The following is a 26725-nucleotide window of genomic DNA, read 5'->3' as shown; positions in this document are numbered from 1 at the left end:
AAGTTCTACAAGTCTCTAGTTGTGAAGAGCCACAGCCCTGTCTCTCAGGTACTTTTCCAAGTTATGTTCAGCTTATTTCAGAAGCTTAGTGAACCATTCCAGCTAACAATCCTTAGCCCAGACACACAATACATTGTATTTCGCCTCAAACTCTTCAGCTTCCTGTGATTTTGGCACATGTGCACCTCGCACTTTGGGGCGGATTACGTCATTTCAAAGGCTGCATATTGATTAGGTGAGAGCTGATTGGTTATTCCTCCAATTATGGGTGAGAGACTTGATTGGGTCTTGTTATTTACATAACCTACATGCAACTGTAGCTGCCATTGTGGTGGTTGTACCATTGTCGATCACCGATTTGCTTGAACTTTCCCGTTGCAGTTGCTTGACCTGCTTTTTGAATGAGCAACTATCAAAAGTGTCAGCCCATTGTTTATAAAACAGTAACAGTATTCTGAACTTTGAGATGATTCTCCTGAGCCGATGTCCATATGATGTGAAGAAGGTTCTTTGGTACCACGAGTTAAACTATTGAAGAGTTAAGTTTTCTTTTCCTGTGAAAAACTCAATGAGATTTTTTTTATTTTTCCTGTTAAGATGAGTATATATACTTGACTTTTTATTTTTTTTGTACACAAGATCGAGGCTCGTGTAAGAGCTAACATTAATGACAACAACAACAACAACAAAAAATAATGGACACATAAGAGGAAATAAAGGGAGCGGGAGACAATATGGAGAGAGAAGGGGAAGCGCACAAGTACAACATTTGAGAGCATGGACATCGGGAGATCTGTGGGAGGTGGAGGGCTTGGGGGAGGAGGCGTGGGAAGGGGGGTGGGGGTGGGAGAGGTAAAAAAAACAACCACATGGACACTGCTACTTGATCCATAGTCTGAATGGATGGGAAGGTTGTTTCTTGTCAAACATTAAGTTCCTTTGTTTTTACAGGTGTATAAAAACCGTCCTCCTCCAACTTGAAGATGATGGATGGGGAGGCACCGACTGAGGTGCCTTTGAAGAGGTCGGCATCATTCAGGGTGAGACCTTTGATCATGTCCTCTCTCGAAACCTGTGTTCCATTAGATTGTGGTGACGTGTACAAAAACTCTTCTCCTGGAGTGCCCCATTTCTGCACTGTCAACCAACCCCCCTCACCCACACCTTAACTCGTTCTGGTTTCATTCTTCAGAAAGTTTTGCGATTCACATCTTCGCTTGGGACTGTGTGTTGTGGTAGACAATCTCGTGAATCCTAAGAACAAATAATGTTCACCAGGCCGGAGTCGTGCCTGTTTGTTTGCTTGTGAACACGTTGATCGGATTTGAATCGCATATCCGGTGTGAAGTCCCTGGTGTTGGGCTAGCGGCTAGGGTGCCGGCTTAGGATCCTAGGTTCGAATCCCGGTCAATCGCTGAATTAACGCCAGGGGGGTTGACTCAGCCTGTCATCCTTCCGAGGTCGGCAAATTGAGTACCAGTTCACTGGTAATTCCCTGCTTGTCGTTAAAGGCGGCAAAAAGGGTTGGCGTCAGGAAGGGCATCCGGCCGTAAAACATTGCTTCAAAAAAGGGGACCGAAAAACAACAACAACCACAGTTCCCGAAAAAGGCCAACCCCCGCTTGCGGGGAAAAATGGCCTCTAAAAGGTGGTTTTTTTTATCCGGTGTGAAGATGTCCTCCACCACCTCCCGAAGTCCTAATTCACATCGTGGATCTGAATCGCACTTCGTGTTAAGATAATTCCACAAATCCCGGAACAAGTGTATCTACTCTCAGGAAACGCAGAAAACAACATTTGACCAACCTCTCAAACCTGTCTCCTTGGAGATGCGGCCTGCTAATACTTTTCAAGCCAGTCATTCCGTGTCGACCACTTTGCAAGGTGCTCTCCTGGACTCTTGGCAAGTGGAGCAAGCGATTGAGAAGCGTTTCATTATATTCGCAAAAATGGCCAAAGCAGTCGGTTTTAAAACGATACTACAACCATTGAAATGCTCATAGGCATACGCTTGTTATGTACATTCATATTACTAGTGGGGTCACCCGTGGGAATCCCACGGGCATGGAGGTGTATCGGGCATGGAGGTGTATCGGGCATGGAGGTGTATCGGGCATGGAGGTGTATCGGGCATGGAGGTGTATCGTTGCGATCGGTGCAGCCGTTTTTACGGTACCCGGAACAATAACGTCATGCGGGAATCCAAACCTGAAAATGCTGGAGACCAAAGCTGAAATTGGAAAAAAACAATATAGTGTGGCGGACACGAAAGCTCACTGGCGTGATGACATCATTCCGCGCACCAAGTGGGCGGCGGCCACGCCCGAGGGGTAGGCGTGGCCTCGGGATATACACCGGGCGCGCAGCCCGGAGCGCTCCAGTGCTACAGTGGACCTCTTGTAATAAAGACTCTTTCAACTTACCGCGTTGTCCGCTTCCTCCTTGCTAACAAGTAGCGCGCGTAACACCGCGCTTCATTGGTGACCCTCCGACGTTCTGGTCAGCCGTCGCTGACCACCCAAACCCGCCACAGCAATGGCAACCAACGCGGTCACAATCAAACTCCCCGAGTTCTGGGAGGCTCAAGCTGAAGTTTGGTTCCTGCAGGCAGAAGCCCAGTTCCGACTTCGAGGCATCACGGTGGACGAGACCATGTACTACCACGTGGTGGCCTCCCTCGGGCCCGGCACGGCCGCCCGCGTTGTGTCGGTCCTGAGGAACCCACCGGCCGACGGCAGGTACGAGGCGATCAAGCGTCTCCTCCTCGCCACGTTCGGCCTCACGGTGGACACACGGGCCGACCGCCTCCTGGACCTCCCCGAGCTCGGTGACACGCGACCGTCGGTCTGCATGGACCATATGCTGTCGCTGATGGGCGACGAAACCCTGAACGCTCTATTCCGGGCGTTATTTCGACGCCAGCGGCCGGCACGAGTACGCCTCGCGTTGGCCGGTTCTGCGACGACGGAACCCCGAGCTCTCGCTGCCGAGGCCGACAAGTTCTTCGCGGCTTTGGACATGCAGGCGAGTTTGGGCGCGGCCGTCGCGCATCACGAGGCTGATGCACACCTCGTGGCTGATGCTGATGCACACCTTGCGGCCGCCGCCACGCCCCGCCCACCACCGCCGCCATGGAGCAAACCGCGGCCTCCGCCGCCTCCGCCGCCAACCTGGTGTTTTTTCCATGCCCAGTTCGGCCACGAGGCTCGGCAATGTCGCCCGCCGTGCTCATTCGGCAGGTCGGGAAACGCCCGGGCCGGCCCTCGGTAGTGGCACTGAGCGCCGGCCATTCAAACAGCCTACTGTTCATCACGGACACCTTATCCGGGCGCCGTTACCTGTGCGACACGGGAGCGCAGGTGAGTGTCGTTCCCGCCGGTACGTCCGACAAGCAGACCGCGGGCCGGGGCCCCGCGCTGCTTGCTGCCAACGGTACGTCCATTCGCACATACGGAAAATGCTGCCTTTCTCTGCGGTTCGGAGGGCAGGTTTTCCGGTGGTCGTTCGTCACTGCCGACATGCCTATGGCACTGCTTGGCGCGGACTTCCTCTGTGCCAATGGCCTGTTGGTGGACGTAAAGCACAGAAGGCTTGTCCAGGCCGAGACGTTCAGCTCGCTCGCTTGCGCGCTGCCAGCCTCGTTGAGCAGCTCCCGGAGCGGCTCATCGAGCGGCTCGCCGAGCGGCTTGCAGAGCGGTTCGGTTCCGGCCAGGTTGATCTGTACGCTTCCGGCAGCGGACGAATTCACCCGCCTCCTCGCCGGTTTCCCGGCCCTCACGTGGCCCACCTTCTTGGCGGGGGCCGTCAAGCACAGGGTGGAACACCACATCCCCACCACCGGGCCACCGGTCTACGCCCGGGCACGCCGCCTTGAGCCGACGAAGCTCGCGGTAGCTAAAGCGGAGTTCGCTACGCTGGAGCGGCTCGGCATCGTGCGGCACTCTGAGAGTGCTTGGGCATCGCCGCTCCACATCGTGCCAAAGCCCGGCGGGGGATGGCGACCGTGCAGGGACTACCGGCGCCTCAACGACGCCACCACCCCCGACCGCTACCCCGTCCCCCACATTCAGGACTTCTCCGCACGGTTGGCGGGCATGTCCTTCTTTTCAAAGGTGGACCTCATACGCGGCTACCATCAGGTCCCCGTCAGGCCGGAGGACATCCCGAATACGGCGGTCATCACGCCATTCGGACCTTTCGAATTTCTTTGGATGCCCTTCGGTTTGAAGAATGCGGCTCAGGCGTTCCAGCGACTAATGGACAGCGTCTTGCGCGACTTGGATTTTCTGTACGTCTACCTGGACGACATCCTCGTCGCCAGCGCGTCCCGCGAAGAGCACCTTCACCATCTCCGAACGCTTTTCGAACGCCTGGGCCAGCATGGCCTCATCGTGAACCCCGCCAAGTGCCGGTTCGGCATCGCCGACATCGACATTTTGGGGCACCGCGTCACCAGGCACGGGGCCGTCCCCCTACCGGCCAAGGTGGAGGCGGTGAAGGGGTTTCCGCGTCCCCGCACGATCAAGGGGCTCCAGGAGTTCCTTGGCATGGTAAACTTTTACCATCGGTTCCTGCCCCGCATCGCCCAGCTCCTGCGCCCCTTGCACGAGGCCCTCCGAGGGAAGCCGGGCAAAGGTGACGTTACCTGGACCGAGCAGATGGACGCGGCGTTCGCGGGCGCGAAGCTCGCCTTGGCTAACGCCACCATGCTCGCGCACCCGGCGCCCAATGCACCGATCACCCTCACCACCGACGCCTCGGACTACGTGGTGGGCGCGGTGCACGAGCAATGGGTGCGTGGTGCCCGGCAACCGCTGGCGTTCTTCAGCCGGTAGCTTCGCCCGCCCGAACGCCGTTGTAGTACCTTCGACCGCGAGTTGCTCGGGCTTCACCTGGCGGTCAGGCACTTCCGCCATCTGCTCGAGGGCCGTGCGTTCACGGCCTTCATCGACCACAAGCCACTGGTCTTCACGATGGGCTGCTTGCGATGGGCAAGCAGCGTCACCTCTCGGCCATGTCAGAATATACGACGGACATCCGGCACGTCGCGGGAAGGACAACCCGGTGGCGGATTGCCTTTCCCGGGCTGCCGCCCACGCAGTCCACCTTGGCATCAACTATGCCCGGATGGTGGCGGACCAGGCCGCCGACCCCGGCGTCCAGGCCTTGCGGACCGCCGTCACGGGCCTCCGCGTCACCGAGGTGCCGTTCGATGGCGTGGGCACGGCCCTCTTGTGCGACGTCTCCCTCGGGCGGCCTCTCCCCATCGTGCCCGCGGGCTGGCAGCACCAGGTTTTTGACGCCATCCACGGCCTGTCCGACCCGGGCACGAAGGCCTCCCAGAGGTTGGTCGCCAACAAGTTTGTCTGGCATGGCCTCCGGAAGGCCGTCCGCGGCTGGACCAGGACGTGCCTCACGTGCCAGCTCGCGAAGGTGCACCGACACAGCCAGGCCCCATTGGCCCCGTTTACGGTGCCGGAACGTAGGTTCGGCCATGTTCACGTGGACCTGGTGGGACCTCTGCCCCCCTCGCGGGGTTTTACCCATGTCCTCACCATGGTGGACCGCACCACCCGGTGGCCGGAGGCCGTGCGTTTGGCGGCGACAATGGTGGCGGACGTCGCGCAGGCGTTCATCGCCACCTGGGTCGCCCCGTTCGGCGCCCCCTCGGACATCTTGTCTGACCGCGGCCCCCAGTTCACCACGGAGCTCTGGGGGGCGGTCGCTCGGGGTCTCGGGGTTCAGCTGCACCGAACCACGGCCTACCACCCCCAGGCCAACGGCCTGTGCGAGCGGTTCCACCGCTCGTTGAAGGCCGCGCTCCGGGCCACCCTCCGCGACGGCGGCTGGGTCGACAGGCTCCCCTGGATCCTGCTGGGCCTCTGGACGGCGCCCAAAGGACGACCTGCGCGCATCCGTGGCGGAGTTGGTCTTCGGACAACCGCTGCGGGTGCCGGGCGAGTTCCTCCCTGACCCCACGGCACCATGGTCCGCGGCGCAGGAGCGCTCCGCGCTGCAGGAGACCGCCCGGAGGTTCGCCCCGGTGCCGACGGCGCACCACGGGCACCCACCTACGCACGTCGCCCCGGAGCTTCGCACCGCGGAGTACGTCTTCGTCCGGCACAATGCCCACCGGACACCACTGCGGCACCTTAACGTACGACGGGCCTTTCCGCGTGCTGGAGACCGGGGTGAAACATTTCACCTTGGACATCGGCTGTACTCCCGACCGCGTCTCAGTGGATCGCCTCAAGCCGGCCCACCTTGATGTGGACCACCCACCGCCAGTGGCTCGGCCCCCGCGCCGAGGCCGCCCCCCTGTGGGCGGACCCCTGGCACCGCCCAGCCCCGCCGGCACGCCGCCCCCCGGTCCGGCACCCATCCCGGGTACAGCCGGAGGCATCCCAGCTGGCATCCCTGCACCCCGGACGCCGCCAGTCGCAAGAGGGCGCTTCGGCCGGGTCATCCATTTGCCCCGCAAACTGGCCCTCCAGGTGCGCGGGAATTCTGGGGGGGGGGGGGGGGGGCGCATGTGGCGGACACGAAAGCTCACTGGCGTGATGGCATCATTCCGCGCACCAAGTGGGCGGCGGCCACATCCGAGGGGTAGGCGTGGCCTCGGGATATACACCGGGCGCGCAGCCCGGAGCGCTCCAGTGCTACAGTGGAGCTCTTGTAATAAAGACTTTCAACTTACCGCGTTGTCTGCTTCCTCCTTGCTAACAAGTAGTGCGCGTAGCACCACGCTTCAATCGCCTATTTTACTCCAGGGGGTCCCAGGATTACCCACCCAAAATTTTGTTGCTGTCGGTTCAGCCGTTTTTTTCGGTACCTGGGAACGGACGGATGGACAGACGGACATTTGGTGGATTATAGTAAGATTATTAAAACGTGCATTTCATACTTTATTTTTACTCTACTTCTCACCCTAATTATTCGAGATCTACAAGTATGCAACTTCCTGCCCCTTCTCCACCTGCCCCTACCGGGTCCCCAAAATGCTCATTAGGTGCATAAGATAATCTTGGCAGGGGATTCCTCCTTCTGACCCCCTCGCCCAGGCCCCCACCCTACCCCCAACCAACGCAGGAGTCAGGGGCCAAATCCTCCCCATTCTTCCCTGCTGCCCGGATTTGTCAATGCAGCGCGGTCACGGTCAAAGTGCCGATCGGTCCCATGGACCGGCCCGTTCCCTCTTCTTTGTCTCTCTCTCTTTCTAACAGTCATGGACCTCACTTTGTGAAGGTGGGGGTGCACCATCCTGGATGTGGGGGATCTCTGGATCGCTCTTGCGAGATTGATCGGCTGTCTCCGTGTCGCGGACTTGTTCGAGAGAAATGTCTGGGTCCAAACAAACAACAACAACAACCTCAACCTCAACTTCAACAACCACAACAACCACAACAACCACAACAACCTCAACCACAACAACCACAACAACCTCAACAACAACCACCACAACAACCTCAACCTCAACAACCTCAACAACCTCAACCTCAACGTCAACCAACAACCCTCAACCTCAACAACCTCAACCAACAACCTCAACCAACAACCAACAACCTCAACCTCTTCAGTCCTATTCTTTGCTCCAGGGCTTCAAGACAGCTGTTCACCACGACCTTTGGTCTAGCCCCAAATGACCCCATTCCCAACCACTCCATTTTTCCAGGTTAGGGTGTTTTTCCCCTCTCCCTCAACACTTTTTGATTCATTCGTTTCGGTTGTTTTGATCCTTTCCTTTTTCATTCCCACCTTCCCCTTCCTCTTTTTGCTGTGTTTAATTCAGCTTGTGTGCAGCTTGTTCACCCCCATGTTTCCTTCTCTCCCTCCCCTCAATCTCACCCTCACTTATACTCTGCTGTTGGCGTTAACCCTTCCATTTTGTTCCCTTCCACTCTGCTCCATGACCCTCAATAATCTTATGATAATAGAGCAAACGTATGTGGTTCGCTATGTATATATGTATGTTTATATGCGACGAAAACGTCTTCTTCTTCTTCTTCAAATAAAATTACCACCCTCTTAATTAACCCTCTTAATTGTGTTAAGACTGCTGAGACCCCCTCAGACCTTTGATGACCCTTTAATTCCCCCAAGACCCCTGAAGACCCAAAATACCCTGAAGACCCCCAAAGACCCAAAATACCCTGAAGACCCCAAAAGACCCAAAATACACTTCAAGGCCCTGAGGCTCAATAAGACCCTGAATATCCAAAGACCCTGAATACCCAAAGACCCAAATCACCCCGAAGAGCCAAAACATCCCGAAGAGCCAAAACACCCCGATGAGCCAAAACACCCCGAAGACCCAAAACACCCCGAAGACCCAAAACACCCTGAAGACCCAAAACACCTCAAAGACCCAAAACACCCTTAAAGGCCCAGAGGATCCAAAAGAGCCTGAAGACCCAAATTGGCCCTGAAGACCCAAAACACCATGAAACCCAAAAGACACCGAAATGGTCAAAGATGCCTACCCCTCTGAAACGACGTGTGGTGAGGTGCGCGGAGCGCGCCGAGTCATGCTAATATATACAAAAAAGATGAACACCAGTTATGACTTTAGGAGATAATGGACAAGTATCACTGATGTCTCCTGGTGTTTGTGTCTTGTCCTTGATAGATGCACGAGCTCCTCCAAACTTCAGTTATACTGCAGTTAAAGTTTTTGTCTTTGTCGACACAAATGTCTGTATTAGACTCCCAATTAGATCAAGTATTTGTGTTTTAACAAACGATACACTCGTGTTGTGCGTATTGTAATACACTGAGAGTGCACGCAGACCAAAACGGAGTACACAACCAATGTACCTTCAGCTCACTTTGGGTTAAACGTGATGTGGAGACGGAAGGTGTCGTGCGCTAAGTGGTTCAGGTCACCTGGACGATAAGTCGAGGTAGAACAGAATGGCGTCTCTTGTGAATGAAGCCTCGGATGTCTGAACCGTGGCCACACCTGGAGGTCAGTGTAAAAGGCAATTCATTCCAGTGCACCTGTCGCAATGGGCTTGTACAAGACTAACCTTACTGTCACCTCTACTATTTCCAATTCCACACCTTTATTGTCTTTGTTTCCACACCAAGATGTTTATGGCACAAACCGCAATGCCATAAGGAAGTTTGGGGGAAACACTTTGGGAATATGGTGGTGATGTAAAAATTGCACCACCTGGGTGTAATGGAATGGTGTTGTGGATCCTGAGCTAGCCCCAAAGTTACCCAAGGGTATCTCACAATCATAATCCCTTTGGAAAATGTTTCAGTTGTTTTCTCAGTTATTCTGGCCCTGGATGTTCACCAAACTATCATCTATGTCAGACTTTTATTATCCGCCACTTAAAAAAAAAAATGGGGGGATATTGTAATCTTCCCCGTCTGTGTTCTGTCTGTTTGTCTGTCACCCTACCTCCTCCTAAATGGTTGTGTACAAATTCACCAAACTTAGTCGTTACCTATGATAGCACATGGCAGGCAGGTGCAAGAGTCGTATAATTTTCGGCAGTGCCCTCTGGAGCAGGTTCAAAAGGTCGAATACATCAAAATGCACATTTTAAAACGTTTTAAAATTAAACTTTGTACATGTAATCAACATTTGGGGACGCATGAAATATGTACCGATTATTACGGTGTAAACCGTAGGGCAATGCCCTCTGGAACAGTTTGTCTGTCTGTCTGGTGTATGTATGCATGTCGCTCACAAACGTCCACCAATCGGAGCTGAGTATCTGGTCAGGTGACAGGGGGACAGCACACCCCCTCCACTCTATGTTGCCAATATTGCGCCCGAGGCGCCCGATTTGGCTCCTTTGGACTTGTCTGCCACTCCTCCTAAAAAACGGACAACTTTGCTTTCCATCAAGAACTCTTTTTCAATTTCAAGATGCATTGCAGCACACTCATCTTACACTCATTAAATCCATCAATAACTATTTTTCAATTTCAAGATGCATTGCAGCACACTCATCTTACACTCGGTAAATCCATCAAGAACTATTTTTCAATTTCAAGATGCATTGCAGCACACTCATCTTACACTCGGTAAATCCATCAAGAACTCTTTTTCAATTTCAAGATGCATTGCAGCACACTCATCTTACACTCGGTAAATCCATCAAGAACTCTTTTTCAATTTCAAGATGTATTGCAGCACACACATCTTACACTCGGTAAATCCATCAAGAACTCTTTTTCAATTTCAAGATGCATTGCAGCACACTCATCTTACACTCGGTAAATCCATCAAGAACTCTTTTTCAATTTCAAGATGTATTGCAGCACACACATCTTACACTCAGTAAATCCATCGATAACTCTTTTTCAATTTCAAGATGCATTGCAGCACACATCTTACACTCAGTAAATCCATGAAGAACTCTTTTTCAATTTCAAGATGCATTGCAGCACACTCATCTTACACTCAGTAAATCCATCAATAACTCTTTTTCAATTTCAAGATGCATTGCAGCACACTCATCTTACACTCAGTAAATCCATCAATAACTCTTTTTCAATTTCAAGATGCATTACAGCACACTCATCTTACACTCAGTAAATCCATCAATAACTCTTTTTCAATTTCAAGATTCATTGCAGCACATTCATCTTACACTCGGTAAATCCATGAAGAACTCTTTTTCAATTTCAAGATGCATTGCAGCACACTCATCTTACACTCAGTAAATCCATCAAGAACTCTTTTTCAATTTCAAGATGCATTGCAGTACACTCATCTTACACTCAGTAAATCCATCAAGAACTCTTTTTCAATTTCAAGATGTATTGCAGCACACTCATCTTACACTCAGTAAATCCATCGATAACTCTTTTTCAATTTCAAGATGCATTGCAGCACACTCATCTTACACTCAGTAAATCCATCAATAACTCTTTTTCAATTTCAAGATGCATTGCAGCACACTCATCTTACACTCAGTAAATCCATCAAGAACTCTTTTTCAATTTCAAGATGCATTGCAGCACACTCATCTTACACTCAGTAAATCCATCAATAACTCTTTTTCAATTTCAAGATGCATTGCAGCACACATCTTACACTCAGTAAATCCATGAAGAACTCTTTTTCAATTTCAAGATGCATTGCAGCACACTCATCTTACACTCAGTAAATCCATCAATAACTCTTTTTCAATTTCAAGATGCATTGCAGCACACTCATCTTACACTCAGTAAATCCATCAATAACTCTTTTTCAATTTCAAGATGCATTACAGCACACTCATCTTACACTCAGTAAATCCATCAAGAACTCTTTTTCAATTTCAAGATGCATTGCAGCACATTCATCTTACACTCAGTAAATCCATCAAGAACTCTTTTTCAATGTCAAGATGCATTGCAGCACACTCATCTTACACTCAGTAAATCCATCAATAACTCTTTTTCAATTTCAGTATGCATTGCAGCACACTCATCTTACACTCAGTAAATCCATCAAGAACTCTTTTTCAATTTCAAGATGCATTGCAGCACACTCATCTTACACTCTAAATCCATCAATAACTCTTTTTCAATTTCAAGATGCATTGCAGCACACTCATCTTACACTCAGTAAATCCATCAATAACTCTTTTTCAATTTCAAGATGCATTGCAGCACACTCATCTTACACTCAGTAAATCCATCAAGAACTCTTTTTCAATTTCAAGATGCATTGCAGTACACTCATCTTACACTCAGTAAATCCATCGATAACTCTTTTTCAATTTCAAGATGCAATGCAGCACACTCATCTTACACTCGGTAAATCCATCAAGAACTCTTTTTCAATTTCAAGATGCATTGCAGCACACTCATCTTACACTCGGTAAATCCATCAAGAACTCTTTTTCAATTTCAAGATGTATTGCAGCACACTCATCTTACACTCAGTAAATCCATCGATAACTCTTTTTCAATTTCAAGATGCATTGCAGCACACTCATCTTACACTCAGTAAATCCATCAATAACTCTTTTTCAATTTCAAGATGCATTGCAGCACACTCATCTTACACTCAGTAAATCCATCAAGAACTCTTTTTCAATTTCAAGATGCATTGCAGCACACACATCTTACACTCAGTAAATCCATGAAGAACTCTTTTTCAATTTCAAGATGCATTGCAGCACACTCATCTTACACTCAGTAAATCCATCAATAACTCTTTTTCAATTTCAAGATGCATTGCAGCACACTCATCTTACACTCAGTAAATCCATCAATAACTCTTTTTCAATTTCAAGATGCATTACAGCACACTCATCTTACACTCAGTAAATCCATCAAGAACTCTTTTTCAATTTCAAGATGCATTGCAGCACATTCATCTTACACTCAGTAAATCCATCAAGAACTCTTTTTCAATGTCAAGATGCATTGCAGCACACTCATCTTACACTCAGTAAATCCATCAATAACTCTTTTTCAATTTCAAGATGCATTGCAGCACACTCATCTTACACTCAGTAAATCCATCAAGAACTCTTTTTCAATTTCAAGATGCATTGCAGCACACTCATCTTACACTCTAAATCCATCAATAACTCTTTTTCAATTTCAAGATGCATTGCAGCACACTCATCTTACACTCAGTAAATCCATCAATAACTCTTTTTCAATTTCAAGATGCATTGCAGCACACTCATCTTACACTCAGTAAATCCATCAATAACTCTTTTTCAATTTCAAGATGCATTGCAGCACACTCATCTTACACTCAGTAAATCCATCAATAACTCTTTTTAAATTTCAAGATGCATTGCAGCACACTCATCTTACACTCGGTAAATCCATCAAGAACTCTTTTTCAATTTCAAGATGCATTGCAGCGCACTCGTCTTACACTCAGTAAATCCATCAAGAACTCTTTTTCAATTTCAAGATGCATTGCAGTACACTCATCTTACACTCAGTAAATCCATCAATAACTCTTTTTCAATTTCAAGATGCATTGCAGCACACTCATCTTACACTCGGTAAATCCATCAATAACACTTTTTCAATTTCAAGATGCATTGCACTACACTCATCTTACACTCGGTAAATCCATCAAGAACTCTTTTTCAATTTCAAGATGCATTGCAGCACACTCATCTTGCACTCGGTAAATCCATCAATGCGCAGCACTCTTTTTCAATTTCAAGATTCATTGCAGCACACTCATCTTACACTCGATAAATCCATGAAGAACTCTTTTTCAATTTCAAGATGCATTGCAGCACACTCATCTTACACTCGGTAAATCCATCAATGCGCAGCACTCTTTTTCAATTTCAAGATGCATTGCAGCACACTCATCCTACACTCAGTAAATCCATCAATAACTCTTTTTCAATTTCAAGATGCATTGCAGCACACTCATCTTACACTCGGTAAATCCATCAATGCACAGCACTCTTTTTCAATTTCAAGATGCATTGCAGCACACTCATCTTACACTCGGTAAATCCATGAAGAACTCTTTTTCAATTTCAAGATGCATTGCAGCACACTCATCTTACACTCGGTAAATCCATGAAGAACTCTTTTTCAATTTCAAGATGCATTGCAGCACACTCATCTTACACTCAGTAAATCCATCAATAACTCTTTTTCAATTTCAACATGCATTGCAGCACACACATCTTACACTCAGTAAATCCATCAATAACTCTTTTTCAATTTCAAGATGCATTGCAGCACACTCATCTTACACTCAGTAAATCCATCAATAACTTTTTCAATTTCAAGATGCATTGCAGCACACTCATCTTACACTCAGTAAATCCATCAATAACTCTTTTTCAATTTCAAGATGCATTGCAGCACACTCATCTTACACTCGGTAAATCCATCAATGCACAGCACTCTTTTTCAATTTCAAGATTCATTGCAGCACACTCATCTTACACTCGGTAAATCCATGAAGAACTCTTTTTCAATTTCAAGATGCATTGCAGCACACTCATCTTACACTCGGTAAATCCATGAAGAACTCTTTTTCAATTTCAAGATGCATTGCAGCACACTCATCTTACACTCAGTAAATCCATCAATAACTCTTTTTCAATTTCAAGATGCATTGCAGCACACTCATCTTACACTCGGTAAATCCATGAAGAACTCTTTTTCAATTTCAAGATGCATTGCAGCACACATCTTACACTCAGTAAATCCATGAAGAACTCTTTTTCAATTTCAAGATGCATTGCAGCACACTCATCTTACACTCAGTAAATCCATCAATAACTCTTTTTTAATTTCAAGATGCATTGCAGCACACTCATCTTACACTCAGTAAATCCATCAATAACTCTTTTTCAATTTCAAGATGCATTGCAGCACACTCATCTTACACTCAGTAAATCCATCAATAACTCTTTTTCAATTTCAAGATGCATTGCAGCACACTCATCTTACACTCGGTAAATCCATCAATGCACAGCACTCTTTTTCAATTTCAAGATTCATTGCAGCACACTCATCTTACACTCGGTAAATCCATGAAGAACTCTTTTTCAATTTCAAGATGCATTGCAGCACACTCATCTTACACTCAGCAAATCCATCAATAACTCTTTTTCAATTTCAAGATGCATTGCAGCACACTCATCTTACACTCGGTAAATCCATGAAGAACTCTTTTTCAATTTCAAGATGCATTGCAGCACACATCTTACACTCAGTAAATCCATGAAGAACTCTTTTTCAATTTCAAGATGCATTGCAGCACACTCATCTTACACTCAGTAAATCCATCAATAACTCTTTTTCAATTTCAAGATGCATTGCAGCACACTCATCTTACACTCAGTAAATCCATCAATCACTCTTTTTCAATTTCAAGATGCATTGCAGCACACTCATCTTACACTCAGTAAATCCATCAATAACTCTTTTTCAATTTCAAGATGCATTGCAGCACACTCATCTTACACTCGGTAAATCCATCAATGCACAGCACTCTTTTTCAATTTCAAGATTCATTGCAGCACACTCATCTTACACTCGGTAAATCCATGAGGAACTCTTTTTCAATTTCAAGATGCATTGCAGCACACTCATCTTACACTCAGTAAATCCATCAAGAACTCTTTTTCAATTTCAAGATGCATTGCAGCACGCTCATCTTACACTCGGTAAATCCATGAAGAACTCTTTTTCAATTTCAAGATGCATTGCAGCACACTCATCTTACACTCAGTAAATCCATCAAGAACTCTTTTTCAATTTCAAGATGCATTGCAGCACACTCATCTTACACTCGGTAAATCCATGAAGAACTCTTTTTCAATTTCAAGATGCATTGCAGCACACTCATCTTACACTCAGTAAATCCATCAATAACTCTTTTTCAATTTCAAGATGCATTGCAGCACACTCATCTTACACTCAGTAAATCCATCAATAACTCTTTTTCAATTTCAAGATGCATTGCAGCACACATCTTACACTTAGTAAATCCATGAAGAACTCTTTTTCAATTTCAAGATTCATTGCAGCACATTCATCTTACACTCGGTAAATCCATGAAGAACTCTTTTTCAATTTCAAGATGCATTGCAGCACACTCATCTTACACTCAGTAAATCCATCAAGAACTCTTTTTCAATTTCAAGATGCATTGCAGCACACTCATCTTACACTCAGTAAATCCATCAATAACTCTTTTTCAATTTCAAGATCCATTGCAGCACACTCATCTTACACTCGGTAAATCCATGAAGAACTCTTTTTCAATTTCAAGATGCATTGCAGCACACTCATCTTACACTCGGTAAATCCATGAAGAACTCTTTTTCAATTTCAAGATGCATTGCAGCACACTCATCTTACACTCAGTAAATCCATCAATAACTCTTTTTCAATTTCAACATGCATTGCAGCACACACATCTTACACTCAGTAAATCCATCAATAACTCTTTTTCAATTTCAAGATGCATTGCAGCACACTCATCTTACACTCAGTAAATCCATCAATAACTCTTTTTCAATTTCAAGATGCATTGCAGCACACTCATCTTACACTCAGTAAATCCATCAATAACTCTTTTTCAATTTCAAGATGCATTGCAGCACACTCATCTTACACTCGGTAAATCCATCAATGCACAGCACTCTTTTTCAATTTCAAGATTCATTGCAGCACACTCATCTTACACTCGGTAAATCCATGAAGAACTCTTTTTCAATTTCAAGATGCATTGCAGCACACTCATCTTACACTCGGTAAATCCATGAAGAACTCTTTTTCAATTTCAAGATGCATTGCAGCACACTCATCTTACACTCAGTAAATCCATCAATAACTCTTTTTCAATTTCAAGATGCATTGCAGCACACTCATCTTACACTCGGTAAATCCATGAAGAACTCTTTTTCAATTTCAAGATGCATTGCAGCACACATCTTACACTCAGTAAATCCATGAAGAACTCTTTTTCAATTTCAAGATGCATTGCAGCACACTCATCTTACACTCAGTAAATCCATCAATAACTCTTTTTTAATTTCAAGATGCATTGCAGCACACTCATCTTACACTCAGTAAATCCATCAATAACTTTTTCAATTTCAAGATGCATTGCAGCACACTCATCTTACACTCAGTAAATCCATCAATAACTCTTTTTCAATTTCAAGATGCATTGCAGCACACTCATCTTACACTCGGTAAATCCATCAATGCACAGCACTCTTTTTCAATTTCAAGATTCATTGCAGCACACTCATCTTACACTCGGTAAATCCATGAAGAACTCTTTTTCAATTTCAAGATGCATTGCAGCACACTCATCTTACACTCAGCAAATCCATCAATAACTCTTTTTCAATTTCAAGATGCATTGCAGCACACTCATCTTACACTCGGTAAATCCATGAAGAACTCTTTTTCAATTTCAAGATGCATTGCAGCACACATCTTACACTCAGTAAATCCATGAAGAACTCTTTTTCAATTTCAAGATGCATTGCAGCACACTCATCTTACACTCAGTAAATCCATCAATAACTCTTTTTCAATTTCAAGATGCATTGCAGCACACTCATCTTACACTCAGTAAATCCATCAATAACTCTTTTTCAATTTCAAGATGCATTGCAGCACACTCATCTTACACTCAGTAAATCCATCAATAACTCTTTTTCAATTTCAAGATGCATTGCAGCACACTCATCTTACACTCGGTAAATCCATCAATGCACAGCACTCTTTTTCAATTTCAAGATTCATTGCAGCACACTCATCTTACACTCGGTAAATCCATGAGGAACTCTTTTTCAATTTCAAGATGCATTGCAGCACACTCATCTTACACTCAGTAAATCCATCAAGAACTCTTTTTCAATTTCAAGATGCATTGCAGCACGCTCATCTTACACTCGGTAAATCCATGAAGAACTCTTTTTCAATTTCAAGATGCATTGCAGCACACTCATCTTACACTCAGTAAATCCATCAAGAACTCTTTTTCAATTTCAAGATGCATTGCAGCACACTCATCTTACACTCGGTAAATCCATGAAGAACTCTTTTTCAATTTCAAGATGCATTGCAGCACACTCATCTTACACTCAGTAAATCCATCAATAACTCTTTTTCAATTTCAAGATGCATTGCAGCACACTCATCTTACACTCAGTAAATCCATCAATAACTCTTTTTCAATTTCAAGATGCATTGCAGCACACATCTTACACTTAGTAAATCCATGAAGAACTCTTTTTCAATTTCAAGATTCATTGCAGCACATTCATCTTACACTCGGTAAATCCATGAAGAACTCTTTTTCAATTTCAAGATGCATTGCAGCACACTCATCTTACACTCAGTAAATCCATCAAGAACTCTTTTTCAATTTCAAGATGCATTGCAGCACACTCATCTTACACTCAGTAAATCCATCAATAACTCTTTTTCAATTTCAAGATCCATTGCAGCACACTCATCTTACACTCGGTAAATCCATGAAGAACTCTTTTTCAATTTCAAGATGCATTGCAGCACACTCATCTTACACTCGGTAAATCCATGAAGAACTCTTTTTCAATTTCAAGATGCATTGCAGCACACTCATCTTACACTCAGTAAATCCATCAATAACTCTTTTTCAATTTCAACATGCATTGCAGCACACACATCTTACACTCAGTTAATCCATCAATAACTCTTTTTCAATTTCAAGATGCATTGCAGCACACTCATCTTACACTCAGTAAATCCATCAATAACTCTTTTTCAATTTCAAGATGCATTGCAGCACACTCATCTTACACTCAGTAAATCCATCAATAACTCTTTTTCAATTTCAAGATGCATTGCAGCACACTCATCTTACACTCGGTAAATCCATCAATGCACAGCACTCTTTTTCAATTTCAAGATTCATTGCAGCACACTCATCTTACACTCGGTAAATCCATGAAGAACTCTTTTTCAATTTCAAGATGCATTGCAGCACACTCATCTTACACTCGGTAAATCCATGAAGAACTCTTTTTCAATTTCAAGATGCATTGCAGCACACTCATCTTACACTCAGTAAATCCATCAATAACTCTTTTTCAATTTCAAGATGCATTGCAGCACACTCATCTTACACTCGGTAAATCCATGAAGAACTCTTTTTCAATTTCAAGATGCATTGCAGCACACATCTTACACTCAGTAAATCCATGAAGAACTCTTTTTCAATTTCAAGATGCATTGCAGCACACTCATCTTACACTCAGTAAATCCATCAATAACTCTTTTTTAATTTCAAGATGCATTGCAGCACACTCATCTTACACTCAGTAAATCCATCAATAACTCTTTTTCAATTTCAAGATGCATTGCAGCACACTCATCTTACACTCAGTAAATCCATCAATAACTCTTTTTCAATTTCAAGATGCATTGCAGCACACTCATCTTACACTCGGTAAATCCATCAATGCACAGCACTCTTTTTCAATTTCAAGATTCATTGCAGCACACTCATCTTACACTCGGTAAATCCATGAAGAACTCTTTTTCAATTTCAAGATGCATTGCAGCACACTCATCTTACACTCAGCAAATCCATCAATAACTCTTTTTCAATTTCAAGATGCATTGCAGCACACTCATCTTACACTCGGTAAATCCATGAAGAACTCTTTTTCAATTTCAAGATGCATTGCAGCACACATCTTACACTCAGTAAATCCATGAAGAACTCTTTTTCAATTTCAAGATGCATTGCAGCACACTCATCTTACACTCAGTAAATCCATCAATAACTCTTTTTCAATTTCAAGATGCATTGCAGCACACTCATCTTACACTCAGTAAATCCATCAATAACTCTTTTTCAATTTCAAGATGCATTGCAGCACACTCATCTTACACTCGGTAAATCCATCAATGCACAGCACTCTTTTTCAATTTCAAGATTCATTGCAGCACACTCATCTTACACTCGGTAAATCCATGAGGAACTCTTTTTCAATTTCAAGATGCATTGCAGCACACTCATCTTACACTCAGTAAATCCATCAAGAACTCTTTTTCAATTTCAAGATGCATTGCAGCACGCTCATCTTACACTCGGTAAATCCATGAAGAACTCTTTTTCAATTTCAAGATGCATTGCAGCACACTCATCTTACACTCAGTAAATCCATCAAGAACTCTTTTTCAATTTCAAGATGCATTGCAGCACACTCATCTTACACTCGGTAAATCCATGAAGAACTCTTTTTCAATTTCAAGATGCATTGCAGCACACTCATCTTACACTCAGTAAATCCATCAATAACTCTTTTTCAATTTCAAGATGCATTGCAGCACACTCATCTTACACTCAGTAAATCCATCAATAACTCTTTTTCAATTTCAAGATGCATTGCAGCACACATCTTACACTTAGTAAATCCATGAAGAACTCTTTTTCAATTTCAAGATTCATTGCAGCACATTCATCTTACACTCGGTAAATCCATGAAGAACTCTTTTTCAATTTCAAGATGCATTGCAGCACACTCATCTTACACTCAGTAAATCCATCAAGAACTCTTTTTCAATTTCAAGATGCATTGCAGCACACTCATCTTACACTCAGTAAATCCATCAATAACTCTTTTTCAATTTCAAGATCCATTGCAGCACACTCATCTTACACTCAGTAAATCCATCAATAACTCTTTTTCAATTTCAAGATGCATTGCAGCACACTCATCTTACACTCAGTAAATCCATCAATAACTCTTTTTCAATTTCAAGATGCATTGCAGCACACTCATCTTACACTCAGTAAATCCATCAATAACTCTTTTTCAATTTCAAGATGCATTGCCGCACACTCATCTTACACTCAGTAAATCCATCAATAACTCTTTTTCAATTTCAAGATGCATTGCAGCACACTCATCTTACACTCAGTAAATCAATCAATAACTCTTTTTCAATTTCAAGATGCATTGAAGCACACTCATCTTACACTCAGTAAATCCATCAAGAACTCTTTTTCAATTTCAAGATGCATTGCAGTACACTCATCTTACACTCAGTAAATCCATCAATAACTCTTTTTCAATTTCAAGATGCATTCCATCACACTCATCTTACACTCGGTAAATCCATCAATAACTCTTTTTCAATTTCAAGATGCATTGCACCACACTCATCTTACACTCGGTAAATCCATCAAGAACTCTTTTTCAATTTCAAGATGCATTGCAGCACACTCATCTTACACTCGGTAAATCCATCAATGCGCAGCACTCTTTTTCAATTTCAAGATTCATTGCAGCACACTCATTTTACACTCGGTAAATCCATGAAGAACTCTTTTTCAATTTCAAGATGCATTGCAGCACACTCATCTTACACTCGGTAAATCCATCAATGCGCAGCACTCTTTTTCAATTTCAAGATGCATTGCAGCACACATCTTACACTTGGTAAATCCATGAAGAACTCTTTTTCAATTTCAAGATGCATTGCAGCACACTCATCTTACACTCAGTAAATCCATCAAGAACTCTTTTTCAATTTCAAGATGCATTGCAGCACACTCATCTTACACTCGGTCAATCCATCAATGCGCAGCACTCTTTTTCAATTTCAAGATTAATTGCAGCACACTCATCTTACACTCAGTAAATCCTTCAAGAACTCTTTTTCAATTTCAAGATGCATTGCACCACACTCATCTTACACTCAGTAAATCCATCAAGAACTCTTTTTCAATTTCAAGATGCATTGCAGCACACATCTTACACTCAGTAAATCCATGAGGAACTCTTTTTCAATTTCAAGATGCATTGCAGCACACTCATCTTGCACTCAGTAAATCCATCAATAACTCTTTTTCAATTTCAAGATGCATTGCAGCACACACATCTTACACTCAGTAAATCCATGAAGAACTCTTTTTCAATTTCAAGATGCATTGCAGCACACTCATCTTACACTCAGTAAATCCATCAAGAACTCTTTTTCAATTGCAAGATGCATTGCAGCACACTCATCTTACACTCGGTCAATCCATCAATGCGCAGCACTCTTTTTCAATTTCAAGAATAATTGCAGCACACTCATCTTACACTCGGTAAATCCATGAAGAACTCTTTTTCAATTTCAAGATGCATTGCAGCACACTCATCTTACACTCAGTAAATCCATCAATAACTCTTTTTCAATTTCAAGATGCATTGCAGCACACTCATCTTACACTCAGTAAATCCATCAATAACTCTTTTTCAATTTCAAGATGCATTGCAGCACACTCATCTTACACTCAGTAAATCCATCAATAACTCTTTTTCCATTTCAAGATGCATTGCAGCACACTCATCTTACACTCAGTAAATCCATCAATAACTCTTTTTCAATTTCAAGATGCATTGCAGCACACTCATCTTACACTCAGTAAATCCATCAATAACTCTTTTTCAATTTCAAGATGCATTGCCGCACACACATCTTACACTCAGTAAATCCATCAATAACTCTTTTTCAATTTCAAGATGCATTGCAGCACACTCATCTTACACTCGGTAAATCCATCAATGCGCAGCACTCTTTTTCAATTTCAAGATTCATTGCAGCACACTCATCTTACACTCGGTAAATCCATGAAGAACTCTTTTTCAATTTCAAGATGCATTGCAGCACACTCATCTTACACTCGGTAAATCCATCAATGCGCAGCACTCTTTTTCAATTTCAAGATGCATTGCAGCACACATCTTACACTTGGTAAATCCATGAAGAACTCTTTTTCAATTTCAAGATGCATTGCAGCACACTCATCTTACACTCAGTAAATCCATCAAGAACTCTTTTTCAATTGCAAGATGCATTGCAGCACACTCATCTTACACTCGGTCAATCCATCAATGCGCAGCACTCTTTTTCAATTTCAAGATTAATTGCAGCACACTCATCTTACACTCAGTAAATCCATCAAGAACTCTTTTTCAATTTCAAGATGCATTGCACCACACTCATCTTACACTCAGTAAATCCATCAAGAACTCTTTTTCAATTTCAAGATGCATTGCAGCACTCATCTTACACTCAGTAAATCCATCAAGAACTCTTTTTTCAATTTCAAGATGCATTGCAGCACACATCTTACACTCAGTAAATCCATCAAGAACTCTTTTTCAATTTCAAGATGCATTGCAGCACACTCATCTTACACTCGGTAAATCCATGAAGAACTCTTTTTCAATTTCAAGATGCATTGCAGCACACTCATCTTACACTCAGTAAATCCATGAAGAACTCTTTTTCAATTTCAAGATGCATTGCAGCACACTCATCTTACACTCAGTAAATCCATGAAGAACTCTTTTTCAATTTCAAGATGCATTGCAGCACACTCATCTTACACTCAGTAAATCCATCAAGAACTCTTTTTCAATTTCAAGATGCATTGCACCACACTCATCTTACACTCAGTAAATCCATCAAGAACTCTTTTTCTATTTCAAGATGCATTGCAGCACACTCATCTTACACTCAGTAAATCCATCAAGAACTCTTTTTCAATTTCAAGATGCATTGCAGCACACTCATCTTACACTCGGTAAATCCATGAAGAACTCTTTTTCAATTTCAAGATGCATTGCAGCACACTCATCTTACACTCAGTAAATCCATCAATAACTCTTTTTCAATTTCAAGATGCATTGCAGCACACTCATCTTACACGCAGTAAATCCATCAATAACTCTTTTTCAATTTCAAGATGCATTGCAGCACACATCTTACACTTAGTAAATCCATGAAGAACTCTTTTTCAATTTCAAGATTCAGTGCAGCACATTCATCTTACACTCGGTAAATCCATGAAGAACTCTTTTTCAATTTCAAGATGCATTGCAGCACACTCATCTTACACTCAGTAAATCCATCAAGAACTCTTTTTCAATTTCAAGATGCATTGCAGCACACTCATCTTACACTCAGTAAATCCATCAATAACTCTTTTTCAATTTCAAGATGCATTGCAGCACACTCATCTTACACTCAGTAAATCCATCAATAACTCTTTTTCAATTTCAAGATGCATTGCAGCACACTCATCTTACACTCAGTAAATCCATCAATAACTCTTTTTCAATTTCAAGATGCATTGCAGCACACTCATCTTACATTCAGTAAATCCATCAATAACTCTTTTTCAATTTCAAGATGCATTGCCGCACACTCATCTTACACTCAGTAAATCCATCAATAACTCTTTTTCAATTTCAAGATGCATTGCAGCACACTCATCTTACACTCAGTAAATCCATGAAGAACTCTTTTTCAATTTCAAGATGGATTGCACCACACTCATCTTACACTCAGTAAATCCATCAAGAACTCTTTTTCAATTTCAAGATGCATTGCAGCACACATCTTACACTCAGTAAATCCATCAAGAACTCTTTTTCAATTTCAAGATGCATTGCAGCACACTCATCTTACACTCAGTAAATCCATCAATAACTCTTTTTCAATTTCAAGATGCATTGCAGCACACACATCTTACACTCAGTAAATCCATGAAGAACTCTTTTTCAATTTCAAGATGCATTGCAGCACACATCTTACACTCGGTAAATCCATCAATGCGCAGCACTCTTTTTCAATTTCAAGATTCATTGCAGCACACTCATCTTACACTCGGTAAATCCATGAAGAACTCTTTTTCAATTTCAAGATGCATTGCAGCACACTCATCTTACACTCGGTAAATCCATCAATGCGCAGCACTCTTTTTCAATTTCAAGATGCATTGCAGCACACATCTTACACTTGGTAAATCCATGAAGAACTCTTTTTCAATTTCAAGATGCATTGCAGCACACTCATCTTACACTCAGTAAATCCATCAAGAACTCTTTTTCAATTGCAAGATGCATTGCAGCACACTCATCTTACACTCGGTCAATCCATCAATGCGCAGCACTCTTTTTCAATTTCAAGATTAATTGCAGCACACTCATCTTACACTCGGTAAATCCATCAATAACTCTTTTTCAATTTCAAGATGCATTGCACCACACTCATCTTACACTCAGTAAATCCATCAATAACTCTTTTTCAATTTCAAGATGCATTGCAGCACACTCATCTTACACTCGGTAAATCCATCAATGCACAGCACTCTTTTTCAATTTCAAGATTCATTGCAGCACACTCATCTTACACTCGGTAAATCCATGAAGAACTCTTTTTCAATTTCAAGATGCATTGCAGCACACTCATCTTACACTCGGTAAATCCATGAAGAACTCTTTTTCAATTTCAAGATGCATTGCAGCACACTCATCTTACACTCAGTAAATCCATCAATAACTCTTTTTCAATTTCAAGATGCATTGCAGCACACTCATCTTACACTCGGTAAATCCATGAAGAACTCTTTTTCAATTTCAAGATGCATTGCAGCACACATCTTACACTCAGTAAATCCATGAAGAACTCTTTTTCAATTTCAAGATGCATTGCAGCACACTCATCTTACACTCAGTAAATCCATCAATAACTCTTTTTTAATTTCAAGATGCATTGCAGCACACTCATCTTACACTCAGTAAATCCATCAATAACTCTTTTTCAATTTCAAGATGCATTGCAGCACACTCATCTTACACTCAGTAAATCCATCAATAACTCTTTTTCAATTTCAAGATGCATTGCAGCACACTCATCTTACACTCGGTAAATCCATGAAGAACTCTTTTTCAATTTCAAGATGCATTGCAGCACACTCATCTTACACTCAGTAAATCCATGAAGAACTCTTTTTCAATTTCAAGATGCATTGCAGCACACTCATCTTACACTCAGTAAATCCATGAAGAACTCTTTTTCAATTTCAAGATGCATTGCAGCACACTCATCTTACACTCAGTAAATCCATCAAGAACTCTTTTTCAATTTCAAGATGCATTGCACCTCACTCATCTTACACTCAGTAAATCCATCAAGAACTCTTTTTCAATTTCAAGATGCATTGCAGCACACTCGTCTTACACTCAGTAAATCCATCAATAACTCTTTTTCAATTTCAAGATGCATTGCAGCACACTCATCTTACACTCGGTAAATCCATCAATGCGCAGCACTCTTTTTCAATTTCAAGATGCATTGCAGCACACATCTTACACTTGGTAAATCCATGAAGAACTCTTTTTCAATTTCAAGATGCATTGCAGCACACTCATCTTACACTCAGTAAATCCATCAAGAACTCTTTTTCAATTGCAAGATGCATTGCAGCACACTCATCTTACACTCGGTCAATCCATCAATGTGCAGCACTCTTTTTCAATTTCAAGATTAATTGCAGCACACTCATCTTACACTCAGTAAATCCATCAAGAACTCTTTTTCAATTTCAAGATGCATTGCACCACACTCATCTTACACTCAGTAAATCCATCAAGAACTCTTTTTCAATTTCAAGATGCATTGCAGCACTTATCTTACACTCAGTAAATCCATCAAGAACTCTTTTTCAATTTCAAGATGCATTGCAGCACACATCTTACACTCAGTAAATCCATCAAGAACTCTTTTTCAATTTCAAGATGCATTGCAGCACACTCATCTTACACTCGGTAAATCCATGAAGAACTCTTTTTCAATTTCAAGATGCATTGCAGCACACTCATCTTACACTCAGTAAATCCATCAATAACTCTTTTTCAATTTCAAGATGCATTGCACCACACTCATCTTCCACTCAGTAAATCCATCAAGAACTCTTTTTCAATTTCAAGATGCATTGCAGCACTCATCTTACACTCAGTAAATCCATCAAGAACTCTTTTTCAATTTCAAGATGCATTGCAGCACACTCATCTTACACTCAGTAAATCCATCAATAACTCTTTTTCAATTTCAAGATGCATTGCAGCACACATCTTACACTCAGTAAATCCATCAAGAACTCTTTTTCAATTTCAAGATGCATTGCAGCACACATCTTACACTCAGTAAATCCATGAAGAACTCTTTTTCAATTTCAAGATGCATTGCAGCACACTCATCTTACACTCGGTAAATCCATCAATAACTCTTTTTCAATTTCAAGATGCATTGCAGCACACTCATCTTACACTCAGTAAATCCATCAAGAACTCTTTTTCAATTTCAAGATGCATTGCACCACACTCATCTTACACTCAGTAAATCCATCAAGAACTCTTTTTCAATTTCAAGATGCATTGCACCACACTCATCTTACACTCAGTAAATCCATCAAGAACTC

General features: G+C 43.2%; 1 protein-coding gene across 9 annotated transcripts in view; it reads left to right on the top strand.

The window, feature by feature from the left end:
• LOC137421075 (DENN domain-containing protein 2D) overlaps positions 1-26725 on the top strand; it is a 102514-nt gene that overhangs the window by 5390 nt on the left and 70399 nt on the right. For all 9 annotated transcript variants that reach the window (XR_013623723.1, XR_010983253.2, XM_078779251.1 and 6 more), the window contains exon 2: positions 952-1040. Coding sequence is in view for 7 of the 9 variants with exons in the window: in XM_078779251.1 (XP_078635377.1) it covers positions 984-1040 (57 nt within the window). In the remaining 2 variants the exon portion in view is untranslated. The remainder of the gene's footprint in view (positions 1-951; positions 1041-26725) is intronic.

This window comes from Myxine glutinosa, chromosome 1 (genome assembly GCF_964187855.1).
Source record: "Myxine glutinosa chromosome 1, kmMyxGlut1.1, whole genome shotgun sequence".
NCBI classification, from domain to species: Eukaryota; Metazoa; Chordata; class Myxini; order Myxiniformes; family Myxinidae; genus Myxine; species Myxine glutinosa.
The sequence above is the reverse complement of the archived record's forward strand: the minus strand, read 5'-3'. Positions and strand labels throughout refer to the sequence as shown.